Genomic DNA, 14,413 nt, shown 5'->3' on the forward strand with positions numbered 1-14,413 from the left:
AATGTTTGGTTCATACTATCGCGGACTTTTTTGTAGGCATTATTGAGTTCTACAACTTTTCTATAGAAGTCAACCATACATCTCTAACCATTTAGGCAGCGTTCGCGAGAATCGTTAACGTACGGCAGTTTTTTCGACGCCTTACTCCACAATTTTCACTACCACGAAAAATCCTATCTATTTTCCGGGATAAAATATAGCCTATACGGATTCGGAAGAATCCCTCTAAGTAATGGTAAAAGAAATTTTGAAATCGGTCCAGTAGTTTTTGAGCCTATTCAATACAAACATACAAACATACAAAAATACAAAAATACAAAAATACAAAGGTTTCCTCTTTATAATATTAGTATAGATTATTATTCAGTTTATGATTTACTGTAAGACTTTTTTCTTAACTCTGCCTTATGCTCATTCGGACATCTATGTCTGTATGTTTGTCTGGGTTTAATGTTTTGAACGGCTGAACCGATTTTGATACAACTCTCACAGGCAAGTAGAGATAGTTAGAGTAATGGTTTGTTCTACAGTTTATCGATCCTTGGAAAATAAGATGATTAAGAAATTTAATTGAATAAAAAAAATTCATGCCTCTTTGATGAAACATTTACAAGAATTTGTTCATGTAATAAATAACTATATTTAATTTTATTACTAAATTAAAAATCTAACAATATTTATATAAATAAATAAGTAATTAATTTATGTAATAGCAAAAATTTTAAAAGTGTTCCATTAGGAATTTTTGTCAATTTAACAAATTTAATCATCTACGATAATAAATAACAAAGAAAAAGTCAAATATCGACAACTATCGATGATACAAACAAAACAAATTACAACACTATGCCAAATATAGAGCGCCCCAGGGGCGCAACAAATCCCAAGCAAACTCTATAAATAAGTAGTATCAGTGGTGGAGACAGAAATACTATACTCTCGAAGCGTTAGAAAGGGACAGACTACTCCAATTAAAATAATACGCAAGAAATAATGGATTTTAGACCCTATAGCTGAGCTGTCACATTGGAATCAATGTCAATTTCGATAAACAAAACAATAACCTAAAAACTTTACAATCGATATTTTTTTTAATAGACAAGTTTTTACAAATTTTTTAATAAAAGAAAATAAAAATAAATCAATACAATAAAACACAGATCCAAAAAATGCACCAATAAACAAAAAAAAAACTTTTTCAAAGATCTGTATTCGAAATGCAGTCCCGTGACGTCACAATCGAAACTCGTGAACTAAATTTAGTGCAGTGACATACATCGATATAGAACACAGGGAGCCAATCGCTAAATCACGTCAAACGCACGTTATCAGTCACCAACAACAACATGTTGACATAGAAAATAACAAAACAAACTCACCATTGTTGATTTCCGGTCGCGAACTGGTCGAAACACTTAAAAAACTGTATTAAATCGAATCAAAACGCCCTAAATACGGTCGCATCGGACATCTTTCGCGACGAAATGGCTGCTTCGATAACACCGTACACCCATTCCACGGTCGACCTCCTCCCTACCACGAAACAGCTAACAATACACCACGACCGATAGTATCGTTCCCTCGCGAACAAAACCATAAATTCCTGTATCGATTTTACGATACCCGGACAACGTGGTACCGGTTCCGCTTAACCAATGATAGTGTTGTGAATACAGACGCATCGCATTGGACGGGACGTGTTTCGAAATTCAAACACGTGCCATGACCCCGTTTCCTTCCAACCAACTGAAATAAAACGCGACGGCGCTATACCCATCTCTTTCATACTTATAAACAATTGGATATATATAAAAACGAGAGGCGCATTTACTTTTTTCCTCGTCAAACAGAATGGTTGAGTAATAAACTGGCTTTGTTCACTTATTATAGTGAATTATGTATTTTAAGTCGATGTACTTAAAGTGCAAACTACCATTGTCTATACATCACTTGATGTCGTCACTCGTTCAGAATGGCTGATGTTTATATAATTAATTCATCGAATTTTGGCTTATCTGCAAGTCAAGCGTTTGTGGCTTCATTTTATTTCATCGTAAAGAAAAATGTAGGTTCATTTACCTCTTTATTGCAATGGGCAATGCTCACATAATATAATAATGACCTTACTTTTGTCTTCGGATAATAACAAATAAGTCAGTTAATATTTAGACTCATGACTTTTTACTACAGTATTTATCGATATTAGATAGACTTCATAGGGATTTCTTGTATTTTTGTCGATAAATATCAAGATTTGTTTATTTAGGTCTAACTTAGCGCGTTCTGTAGGACTGCGGTCGTCAATAAAAATATATTTTTGAGTTCGTAGTCAAATGCAAAGTTACAATAAAGAGTGATAAAACCAAAAACAGGCCTAAAGTAAAATTAGAGTCACTTTGACCTGTATTTTAGCTGTTAGATACTTACAGTTCTTCTGCAGCCGTATAATGATTTATTAAGAACAATTTAATGATTTGTGCAAATGTACCGTCGGCAGATTTTATAACCGATCTCTTATAACCAACTCCAATAACAGAAGCGATGCCAATTGGAGAAAATTTGATATAAAAAATACTTACATTGTGAAGAATTTACATAACAGGTTTTGAAAAAGATGACGTCGAGTGAATTGAAATTGCTATTTTGACGCCTTTGTATGGTGAAATAAGGGTGAAATCTGGTAGGTAGGATAGCGAGAAAATTATTCATTTACTTATTTATTTTTATTTGTATGTTACAATAAAAGCAAAAGAAGGAAAAAGTGGGCAGGGAAGCACTTATCTCTAAGTATAAGAGATCTCTACCAGTGACCCTTGGCAGAAAATCATCTTTAATTGTGTGATTGGCTGGATAAGTTTGACTTGCGCAAGCAGTTTCTGACTTCAGAAACTCCAAACTTCAAAAAACTGTTTTGTGATAGAGCGAGAGAGAGCCACGTTCGGGGATCTTAATAGAAAGAAAGAAAGAAGAAAGAAAGAAAATTCATTTATTCATCTTGTTAGTACGTTAGTAGTTTTTAATAATTACTTAATAATAATCAAAAAACTTCCTGCACCCACCCTGGCACAAGATGAAAAGGCCCCGGCTCAGCATTAATGCTGCAGGTTTTAAAATAAAACCTGAGCGCTGGTATTCTGCCGGGACCAAGAGGAGTGACGCGCAGGAATTCAATAGAGTTAAAATAAAATAAATAGTTAATGTACATAGTGAGTATAGTGTGTAAATAGAAATCTTGAAAACTTGCCGTTTTGTATTAAGAACATGGTTAGAAAGACAGTGATATAAATAAAAAATAAATAAAATTAATACGTGATCAAATGAGGAGATCTTTAGTAGAACCAGAGTAACAGGCATTGCACAATGAGTCCCGAAGCAGAAGTGTCAAGTGTGGCACTTAGTTCAAAGTGCCGATACGTGCTGGTGGCCCAAGGGGCTGGAATGGTAATTCCACACCAGGAATCCCAGTTTTGGGAGACTCGTCGCTAGACAAACAGCCTGCTCAAGCAAGACGCGGGCACAAGACCATATTCTGTGGTTACATATCTTTGCAAAAGACCTTCACCACCTTATCTTATCTTATTTCCAGCAAAAATCTGTCAATTAAAATAGCGACGAAAATTTGATAATATCTTCCCTGGTAGAACATTTCAACACTCATAATCGTACATTGCGGTAACTGCAATTGTTGTGATTGGCTAAAATTACTTATTGATAATGTTGGATCATGTTAGGTGGCTATTCCTTGCAAGATACCTCCAGCAAAGAATCTATTAATGTAAATGGCAACGAAATTTTGCAATACCTCCCCAGTATTAGTAAGTAGGTCCCTAAGTACAATAGGTACTATCTACCTCCGCGTTGTTGACCTTTCATAGTGTGTTTTGAACGTCACAGCATCAGACTTTCAGGACAGAGGTCGGTTTTGGAAAACCTGCATGAATCATCATTATAATCGCAATTGTTGTGGTTGGCTGATTTTATATTTTTGTTGCAACAATACATTGCAGCCAATAGTGAGCGAGTGTCGGCCAATCAGAGGTGATTGCGATCGCCACACTTTAACTGTTATTTATTGTAAGTACTTATCTACCTAATTGAGCCACAGATTAAGTAATGTGTGTGCGTTTTTATGTTTTATCACACTATCACACTAATATTATAAAGGCGAAAGTTTGTGTGTAGGTAGGTATGTGTGTGTGTATGTTTGTTACTCCTTCACACAAAAACTATTAGACGGATTGGGCTGAAATTTAGAATGGAGATAGATTATACCCTGGATTAGCACATAGGCTACTTTTTATCCCGGAAAATCAAAGAGTTCCCGCGGGATTTTTAAAAAACCTACATCCACGCGAACGAAGTCGCGGGCATCAGCTAGTAGGCCATAAAATTAAAAACTACGAAGAACTGTAGCACCTCCTTAAAACCTACTAATAACAATAATACATATACCTAGGTATTAAAAAATAAAACTATTGCAGCGTCCCTTGTTATCTATAGCCGTAAAAATATCTAACAATATGTCCAGAAGTGATACGTACCTACGTAGGAAGTGAATCGGCAACTGCATAAAACAAAAAACGCACAAACACATACAGATTGGGTAGGTAAATAGGTACTTAGGTATCTACCTTCTTAGTAACCGCCGAGCTTCTTGCTGGTTCTTCTCGGTAGGACGGCATTCCGAATCAGTGGTAGGTAAATTATTTTGACGATTCAAAAGCATTTGTAAAAGTTTACTTGAATAAAAATCTATTCTATTCTATTCTTACCTACTTAGGTACTCAGCTAATGTGTTTGTTTAAAAAGCAACAGTTTCTTCTAATAGCTAACAGAGGAATAGCCTTTTTTAATCTGTCAACCTATAAATTTGAAAAAATGGATTTCTGTTTTGATTTTAACAAGCGCGGCCTGTATATTTAATTATATTAGGTATATTAGTTAAATAAAGATATCATTTAAATGGAAACCCACGGTATCTAAGTAATAACCTAAGCGCTTACTATGTTAAAATAAACAAAAAAATATCGATAAGTAATAATTATGTCGGCACATCACTATTTTCGTTCACTCTGAATAGTTTTTAATAAATAAAATAGGTACCTAATTAATAAGTTTTTCATTATTTTGTTAAATGTTTACCTAAATATCGTAACTGTCTTGTCTGTCTGTATGTCTATTTTTATCCTTGAGGCCGTAAATAAAAATACTTACCCAAATGAAATCAATTACTTATACTTAGGTAGGTAGGTAGGTAATAAGTCTGTCTGTGGGATCGTAGCTCCTAAACTAATTAGTAAACCGATTTTAATTTAGTTTTTTTTGTTTGAAAGGTGGCTTGATCGAGAGTGTTCTTAGCTTAACTTTCAGCTCTTTTCTATTTACTGTAACCTTCACTTGTCGGGGGTGTTATAAATTTTTAATTTACACTTGTATTTATTCAACTTTTGTTTGAACTGTGCCGTTCGGTATAACTATAAGTGTAGTCAAAATATTATGTTCTTTGTCTTGTTAAAAAAAACAAAAAAGAAAACTTAAAAATCAAATTAAAGAAAAATTACTTAAATTATTTAAAAAAAATTAAATAAGTATTATGGAATAATTTTGAAAATAATATTCATAGTGCCATCTACGTTTCTTGACGCAACCCATGTAGCTTGATACAAAATGGATCAATGTACAATCCGTTTTTATCGTGGTAGTTTACTTAATAATAAATAGATGGCATTTAAAAACTTATTTTAAGAGGGCTCTCTCCGTCACTCGTTTCATACAATCGTAGTTCCAATTTCATTTGAATATTAAGCAACCAAAGTCCATGAAATTTTGCAGATATATTCTAGAAACTATTATGTATGTCTGTGGTTTTCCAGATTTCTGTTAAAATATTCGGTTTCAAAGTTACGCGGTCTTAAAAATTTTCATACAAATCTTTGAGCCCCTGTAATTTTGAAACTACATATTTTTAGAAAAATCTAAAACGCCACAGACACAGATATTAGTTTCTAGAATATGTCTGCAAAATTTCATGGACTTTGGTTGCTTAATATTCAAATGAAATTGGAACTACGATTGTATGAAACGAGTGACGGAGAGAGCCCTGTTAAGGCTCGGGAAAATTGTGTGGTGAACAGCGATGTGACATACCTATTATAGGTATGTGAGCTCAATATAATATATTATGTACATATTATTATGAAACGGATCAGCCTGGCTGTCCAGCGTGGAAATGCAGCCAGTATTCTTGGCACCATTCCACGCGGGCATGATTTGTACCTACAGTAATTAGATAAGGTTAGCTTTAAGTTTTATTGTGAGCTCATGTCTTTGTTTGTGGGAAAGATGGGCTGGAAAGAGGTCCTAAATAATTCGATTACATATTATATCTGTTAGCGAATTTACCTTTGCCTAGAGTTGAATTAAAAAAAGAAAAGACAATTGGAGGGAGATGGGAAAATGGCGGCAAGAAAAGCGGTTGATATTGATTCGAAGCAGAAAAGATTGGCATTTATGAATATGTTTTCAAGAAGTTAGTAGTTTAGAATTAAAGTTAAAGTTTATCATGCACTAGCTGACGCCCGCGACTTCGGCCGCGTGGATTTAAGTAGGTTATCAAAATCCCGTGGGAACTCTTTGGTTTTCCGGGATAAAAAGTAGCCTATGTGCTAATCCAGGATATTATCTATCTCCGTTCCGAATTTCAGCCAAATCCGTTTAGTAGTTTTTGCGTGAAGGAGTAACAAACATACACACACACAGACTTACAAACTTTCGTTTTTATAATATTAGTGTGATTGTAGAGCGATCGAATAAAGTAAGTTCTTATGAGTTGAGGATATTTTTATTATATCTAACTAGAGGATGCCCGCGACTTCGTCCGCGTGGATTTAGGTTTCAAAGATCCCGTTGGAACTGTTTCATTTTCCGGGATAAAAAGTAGCCCATATCCGTCCTCGGGATATTAGTAAGCTAACTCTGTACCTTTCGTCAGAATCGGTTAAACTGTTATGCCGTGAAAAATAGCAGAATTACCAAAGTAAATCGGTTAAACGGATGAGCCTTTAAGAATCCCGTAGGAACTCTTTGATTTCGGGGTGAAAAAGTAACCCATGTCCTTCTCCGGGATGTAAGCTACCCTACTCCCTACATAATAAGTAGGTTGTTATCTAGTCAGGTAGTTGGTTCAGTTTCACTTTTTACGTATATTAGCTAGATATTTGAACCGACAGCTTAGCATTTTCTTCGGAAATAAGAAAAGAGAAAAAGGCCAAATTCAGAGATCAGAGACATCGGCCACCCATCCATTACCGACTTTGATCAACGTTGCTTAACTTGTACAATCGATTTAAATGTACTCATTCTACTCAACCACACAACCAAATTTTCTGTGAACATTTTCAGAGCTACCCGCAAATTTTATTGTTATTCTTGTTTTCTATCCCTTTTCTACTGTTGCCGCCTCGTTTTTGCATGTAATAGAAATTACATAAAAGAGACGCCACCCCTAGTTTTGGCAGCCATTTGATTCTGAAAACACGCATGAATTTTTTGACTCTTTGTCAATAAGAAAATTGGAAGTAGGTAGGTAGGTGCGGCATGAAATCTTTTCTTAAGGAGCGAAACTAGGCAGATAACAGACAGACAGACAGACAGACAGACAGACAGACAGACAGACAGACAGACGAACAGACAGACAGACAGACAGACAGATGGATGGACGGACGGACAGTGGAGTCCTTCGGGTATGGAGTCCTAATAAAACAAATTGATTCGTTAAATATTTTTAATGTCACAACTTTAAAAGTAATTCAATAAAATCAACAATAATTAAACATCAATTAAAATTAAATTATACAAAAGTTACATTGTCACATTTAGGTATCATTTTTACATTAAAATTAGCTTTCACTTTCACTTTTACACTTTTCGTTTTTACTTTTTACACTAATATTCACTTTTACACTTATTTTAGTTTACTAGGGGTTTGCTGGCTTCATTTTTGGCTTTCTTATTATAGAACCGATGCTTTTTCTCTTCATCATAGTTGGCTTTTTTCTTGGTGTCTGCATGCCCGAGGGCCCGGATTTTTGACTGTCGTTGAGGGTTGATGGTTTTGTTTTCGAGGGTTTTTGATTATCCTTGATGGTTGAGGGTTTTGTTTTCGAGGGTTTTTTATTGTCCTTGATGGTTGACGGTTTTGTTTTCGATCCTTTCGAGTCTTCTTTCACAGTTTTACTGAGTGTTGCACTTTTTGCAACTTTCTTCATAGGCTTACTATCTTCTGGATGTTTCAAGGTTGATTTTTTGGGTTTTTCGGTCGCTGCTTCTGGTTTTTTCGGTTTTTCTAATGGTTTTTTCGGTTGTTTACTACTTGGAGCCAATCTAAACGATCCAGACGCTCCTATTCCTTTTGTTTGTATAATCGTCCCTGATTCAACGCTTTCTTTAATGTTTTTCTTGATTAAATAGTTAATTTTTTCGACGTCAACAGCGAAATTAACTTGCATGTATTTCTTGATAGCGTGTAATGATATGCCTTTACGGCTTTTGGATTCCGACAAGGCTTGGTTGATCATTTCTTTGGTGCTTAACTTCTTGGCGTGCTGTTGTTCTATGGCGACTTTTGATGGAATTTTCGGGATACTTGGCGGTTTTTTCAGTAAAACCGTATGCGGTTCTAGGCTTTCTACATCTGACTCTTCGGAAGACATTTTTTCGTTATCTTTGGGCACACGGCCAAGCCGATTTCGTGGGTTCTTTACGGTTATGTGGGCTCATGCAATACCCTAAAGAATTTGCGGCTTTTACTTTTTATAGTATACTTAGTAAATAAGTAATTATTGTGTGAGGAAAAGAGATAGATGTATTCTCGGTATAAATACTCAGAATGGTTCCGTTTCATTCAGTTGATGAACCAAATCAGTAAGAGACGGGAATTCCATACAAAAACGAAAATTATAAAATGTAATTTTTTTGTGATTTTTTTCACTGAAAATGTTACAATAAACTTAAGAGGGCTCTCTCCGTCACTCGTTTCATACAATCGTAGTTCCAATTTCATTTGAATATTAAGCAACCAAAGTCCATGAAATTTTGCAGACATATTCTAGAAACTAATATCTAAGTGGGTACGACAATAATAGTGCAACGGCTGGGGTTCGAACCGCCGACCTTTCGGAATTCTACTCCTATATAACCGTTGAGCTATTGAGGCTTACATTTTACCTGGAGAGTGACTGCTACTTTTTATCCAGGAAAATCAAAGAGTTCCCATGGGATTTTTAAAAATATATAAATACGTGGATGAAGTCGCAGGCATTAAACCTATAGGTATGTAGTTTGATATAGGTAGGTAAGTCATAAGTTTTATTCATTAAGTAAGTTGGTATAGGCAAGCGCTTGACCGCAATCACACCTGATGGAAAGTGATGATGTGGTCTAAGATGGGACGCGTTTACCTAGAAGGTGCCTATTCACTCTTGTTTTAAAGATACCCGGATTGTAATTGGTGGGAAACACAGATCGCAGAAGAGTAATATAGGTACTTATTCCAAACCTTAGCCATGCGTATGAGGAATGATGACGCAAAATTTCTCCTTTTCATTTTTCTTTACTAGGTACTGTACGGTTTTTTTAGGTTCTTTTTTTTTGGGTTGTACTGTATTCTCACTATTCATTTTAATATTGATCAATAAGCAGGGAACGCAACGGGCGCGGTGCGTTTTTATTTTATTAATCAATATTTTTTTTTTGGAGCAAACTGAAAACCAGCGCTGAGCATTGCCATCAATGCTCGGCCATGCTGAGTTTGCGGCCTATTGCTAATTGTTAGTTTTTATTTTTATAGATTTAGTTTAGTTAACACATGTTTATGTCACTAGTCACTAGCAATAAGAAAGCAATAAAACCTATTTATTATTATTATTATTATTATTATTAAAAGTAAATAATAGAATTAGGTAAGTCTTTAGGTATATAACATACCTACTTGACACCATTTTACCACCAAACCGCAAGAACTCGGGCGGGCTTCCATCCTTATGTCGTCGACATTCCATCTACACGCACGAAACGTTTTGCGTCATCATTCCTCATACGCATGGCTAAGGTTTGGAATACTCTTCCGCGATCTGTGTTTCCTACCAATTACAATCCGGGTATCTTTAAAACAAAAGTGAATAGGCATCTTCTAGGTAATCACGTCCTATCTTAGACCACATCATCACTTTCTATCAGGTGTGATTGTGGTCAAGCGCTTGCCTACCCATATTTCATATTATAAATGCGAAAGTGTGTATGTCTGTCTCTGTCTGCTAGCTTTTCACGGCCCATAAGTGATGAAAGGTACAAAGTTAGCTTACATCAGGGAGGACATAGTACCTACTTAGACTACTTTTTAACCCGAAAATCAACCGATTATACCGATAATTATAACCGATTTATATGAAAGGTACAAAGGTTAGCTGAATACTGGACATTGCCCTATTATTATAGGCAACTTTTTATCCCGGAAAATCCTCTAGTATCCATACTAATATTATAAATGCGAAAGTGTGTCTGTTTGCTAGCTTTTCACGGCCCATAAGTTTAACCGATTTCGATGAAATTTGGTACAAAGTTAGCGTACATCCCGGAGAAAGACATCATAGGCTACTTTTTAGCCCCGAAATCAAAGAGTTCCTACGGGATTTTTAAGGGCTCATCTGTTTATATGTTTGGTACAGGGGTTATAGCTTGCATACCGGACGTTGAAATATTATACCTAAGCAACTTATTTTCCCGGAAAATCAAAGAGTTCCCACGGGATTTTTAAAAATCTAAATCCACGCGGACGGAGTCGCGGGCATCATCTAGTAATAAATAAAATTAAAAAAATAAACTCACAATCCGTTGATATAATTTCTGTTTGTTCTCTTTTGCACATTAGGTAGGTAGGTATATTCTACCGAGCTATGATTGGTGGTTTAAGATTTTGCTCATTTGCGTCGTAAGATCAAATGACCGTCGGCATTTAACACTTTTTCCCTTTTTTTTTATCGATTATAGACAAGCGCTTGACCACAATCACACTTGATGGAAAGTGATGATATGTGGCCTAAGATGGGACACGTTTCTAAAGAAGATGCCTAGGGTAAAGGCGGGATAGATGCTCCACTTTTTGAAAAACTGTTCTAATTTAAAAACTATTAATTTAATTTGAATAATTCCTGTTAGTATAGCTAGTTTAATCTTTCAGGTAACGCTACGACTAGTTTTTGTTGACCTAACAATTACTGGTTTTGCATAAAGTGAGTTTTTGCAGACCCATTTTTTTGGGGATAGATGCCTTTTGAAGGGATAGACGCCCCGCCATTAAAATGGTAAGAGGGATAGATGCCTTATGGTATAAAATAAGTAAAATATATAATATTAAAATGTTTTCTTAATAATGTTTGGAATATAATTCCAAAATGAGTCACACACCCATAATAAAACTACAAAAAACTTTTCCAACAAAAATAAAATTTCAACATTTAACTTTCAACGTTTCTCACGTTATTTCACTGATCCCCATGTTGTTTTGGTCCATTTTTATGAGAGCTGTATTATTTTCAAAATTCAGAGTAGGTCTAGAAGAAAATAAAACATTTAAAAACTCGCTGAATATGTAAAAGGGTATGGGGGATAGATGCCTCTAAGGCGTCCCTAAGGGCGTCTATCCCGCTAAAAATCGAGGCATCTATCCTTTTTGATAGGGATAGATGCCCTTTAATTTTTAACTAAATTAAATACAAAACCGAGATTAACACGTAGGTGTGTAAGTACTTAACGAACTAGCGTATTGACATAAAAAAACGGAACGGGATTTATTGGTACTTACAAAGTTATGCAACAATTTAAGTTGGAAGTTATCAAGCATTTTTCGAGTTCGCCGCGGAGATGATCACATGCACAAGCGAAACGCATCTGTTCTGTTCATTCTGTGTGTCTGTCTGTCTGTCTGCTACGTTTTCACGGCTCAATCGCTGAACCGATTTTGATGAAATTTGTTACAGTGTTAGCTTACATCCCGGGGACGGAAATAGGCTACTTTTTATCCCGGAAAATTAAAGAGTTCCTACGGGATTCTTAAGTGTATAGCTATCCGTTTAACTGATTTATATGAAATTTGGCACAGAGGTAGCTTACGCCCCGGAAATTGACTTCGGCAAATTTTCATCCTGGAAAAGCAAAGAGTTCCCACAGAATTTTAAAAACCCAAGTCCACGCGGACGGAGTCGCGGGTATCATCTAGTACTATTATAAATACGAAATTGTGTATGTCTGTCTGTCTGTATGCTACCTTTTCACGGCCCAACAGTTTAACCGATTTTGACGAAATTTGGTACAGGGTTAGCTTATATGCCGGAGACGGATATAGGCTACTTTTTATCCCGGAAAATCAAAGAGTCTCCACGGGATTCCTAAAAACCCATCCGCTTAACCGATTTGTATGAAATTTGGTACCGATGTAGCTTGCGTCCCTGTAATTGACATAGGCATTTTATCCCGGAATATCAAACAGTTCCCACGGGATTTTTAAAAACATTAAGCCACGCGGATGAAGTCGCGGGCATCCTCTAGTATTTTATATTTCACGTGGACGTACCGTGTGGCCTAGCTGTGACAACGCATATCAATCGATTGCGATTGTTAAGCAACGTTGACCCCAGTCGGTAACTGCATGGGTGACCGACTTTGGAGGTTCGTATTTGGCTTTTTCGTTTCCTCCGTGCCTCGGTGAGCAGGTTAAGCCGTCGGTCCCGGTTATTATCACTAACATCTGATAATAACTGTAAATACCTAAGAATCAGAATTTCGTTCTCTTAGTGAGTTATTTTGTAAGGGTCTGGGAACCCACCGCATTATTACCCCAAGAGAATTACTACCATTATATTGTGATTAATGAAAAGGCGTCACGACCCTCAGCAATGAAGGAATACGACTATAAAGAAAGATTTTATATAAGTACTAGAGGATACCCGCGACTTCGTCCGCGCGGATTTAGGTTTTTAAAGATCCCGTGGGAACTGTTTGATTTTCCGGGATAAAAAGTTACCTATGTCAATTACAGGGACGCAAGCTACTTCGGTACCAAATTACATACAATTCGGTTAAGTGGATGGGTCTTTGGGAATCCCGCGGGAACTCTTTGATTTTCCGGGATAAAAAGTAGCCTATGTCCGTCCCCGGGATATAAGCGAACCCTGTACCTTTCGTTAGAATCGGTTACACTGTTGGGCCGTGAAAAGGTAGCAGACAGACAGACAGACACACTTTCGCATTTATAATATTAGTATTGATTGAAGTATGGATTTTCAGTACTGTTTTTAGGTATAGGTATAAGCACCTACTTAGTCAAATAAAAAGGTCCTAAATTAAGCGAAAAAGGATTAAATAAAACAAAATCTGGAAATATTACTATATTATATTTTTGTTATAAAAATGCATTTACATAATCTATCTATCTATAACTATTTATACACATATTCTTATATTATTTGTAAAGTATGACTAACAATGGTCAAAATGCATGCAAAAATGTACTTTTTAACCCCCGACCCAAAAAGAGGGGTGTTATAAGTTTGACGTGTGTATGTCTGTGGCATCGTAGCGCCTAACCGAATGAACCGATTTTAGTTTAGTTTTTTTTGTTTGAAAGGTGGCTTGATCGAGTGTTCTTAGCTATCATCCAAGAAAATCGGTTCAGTCGTTTGAAAGTTATCAGTTCTTTTCTAGTTCTTACTGTAACCTTCAATTGTCGGGGGTGTTATAAATTTTTAATTTACACTTGTTTAATACCTATAGTACGCGACAGATCGAAATGGCGATCGGGGTATGTCCACCCGATTGCCATCTCGACCTGTCGTGTATTTTTTTTTTACCCGACTGCGGCAAATCCAAAAGGAAGGGTTACGATTTTAGCAGTATATAAATAAATTTCATTTCATATTATGTATGTATGTGTGTATGTTTGTATCCAGATTCTGTGTTCCACCGTAGCGCCTAAACTACAGGGCCGATTTTGACGAATGAGGTGTCGATCGATTCGTCGTAAAGGTCTGGGTGACATAGGCTACATTTTAGGAAGAAAATTGACCTAACGGATGTTACATGAAAAAAAGTGACGTTCGGGTTTGCGGGGCGTCCGTCCGCCTCATACCCCGATAGCCATCTCGACCTGTCGCGAACTGTACCTACCTAATTGTGGTTTGTATTTTTGTTATTATTAAAAAAAATCTTCTTAAGTTATTAAAGGATTTAACAAAAAATAAACTAAAATATATTGCCATGGTGTAAATAAATGTAAAAAACAGGTTTTTAATATGAAAAAAAAAAAAACAATATATAAAGTCATTCCTTAATTTGTACATGATTAAATCGATGGTAAAGC

At 35.9% G+C, this 14,413-nt stretch overlaps 2 protein-coding genes across 2 annotated transcripts in view; both read right to left on the bottom strand.

Moving 5' to 3' along the window:
- The window catches only part of LOC123879237, a 33,159-nt gene extending 31,489 nt beyond the window's left edge, over window positions 1-1,670 (bottom strand). Inside the window, exon 1 of the mRNA XM_045926860.1 lies at window positions 1,380-1,670. Within this exon, the coding sequence (XP_045782816.1) occupies window positions 1,380-1,382 (3 nt within the window). The 5' untranslated portion in view covers window positions 1,383-1,670. The remainder of the gene's footprint in view (window positions 1-1,379) is intronic.
- Window positions 1,671-7,769: 6,099 nt separating this feature from the next.
- Window positions 7,770-8,763, bottom strand: LOC123879258 (histone H1-like). Its single transcript, XM_045926904.1, has one exon. It carries the CDS (start codon window positions 8,709-8,711, stop codon window positions 7,977-7,979), a length of 735 nt encoding a protein of 244 aa, XP_045782860.1. The 5' UTR covers window positions 8,712-8,763; the 3' UTR covers window positions 7,770-7,976.
- Window positions 8,764-14,413: the final 5,650 nt, after the last annotated feature.

The sequence above is a fragment of the Maniola jurtina genome, chromosome 27 (genome assembly GCF_905333055.1).
Source record: "Maniola jurtina chromosome 27, ilManJurt1.1, whole genome shotgun sequence".
Classification (NCBI taxonomy): domain Eukaryota; kingdom Metazoa; phylum Arthropoda; class Insecta; order Lepidoptera; family Nymphalidae; genus Maniola; species Maniola jurtina.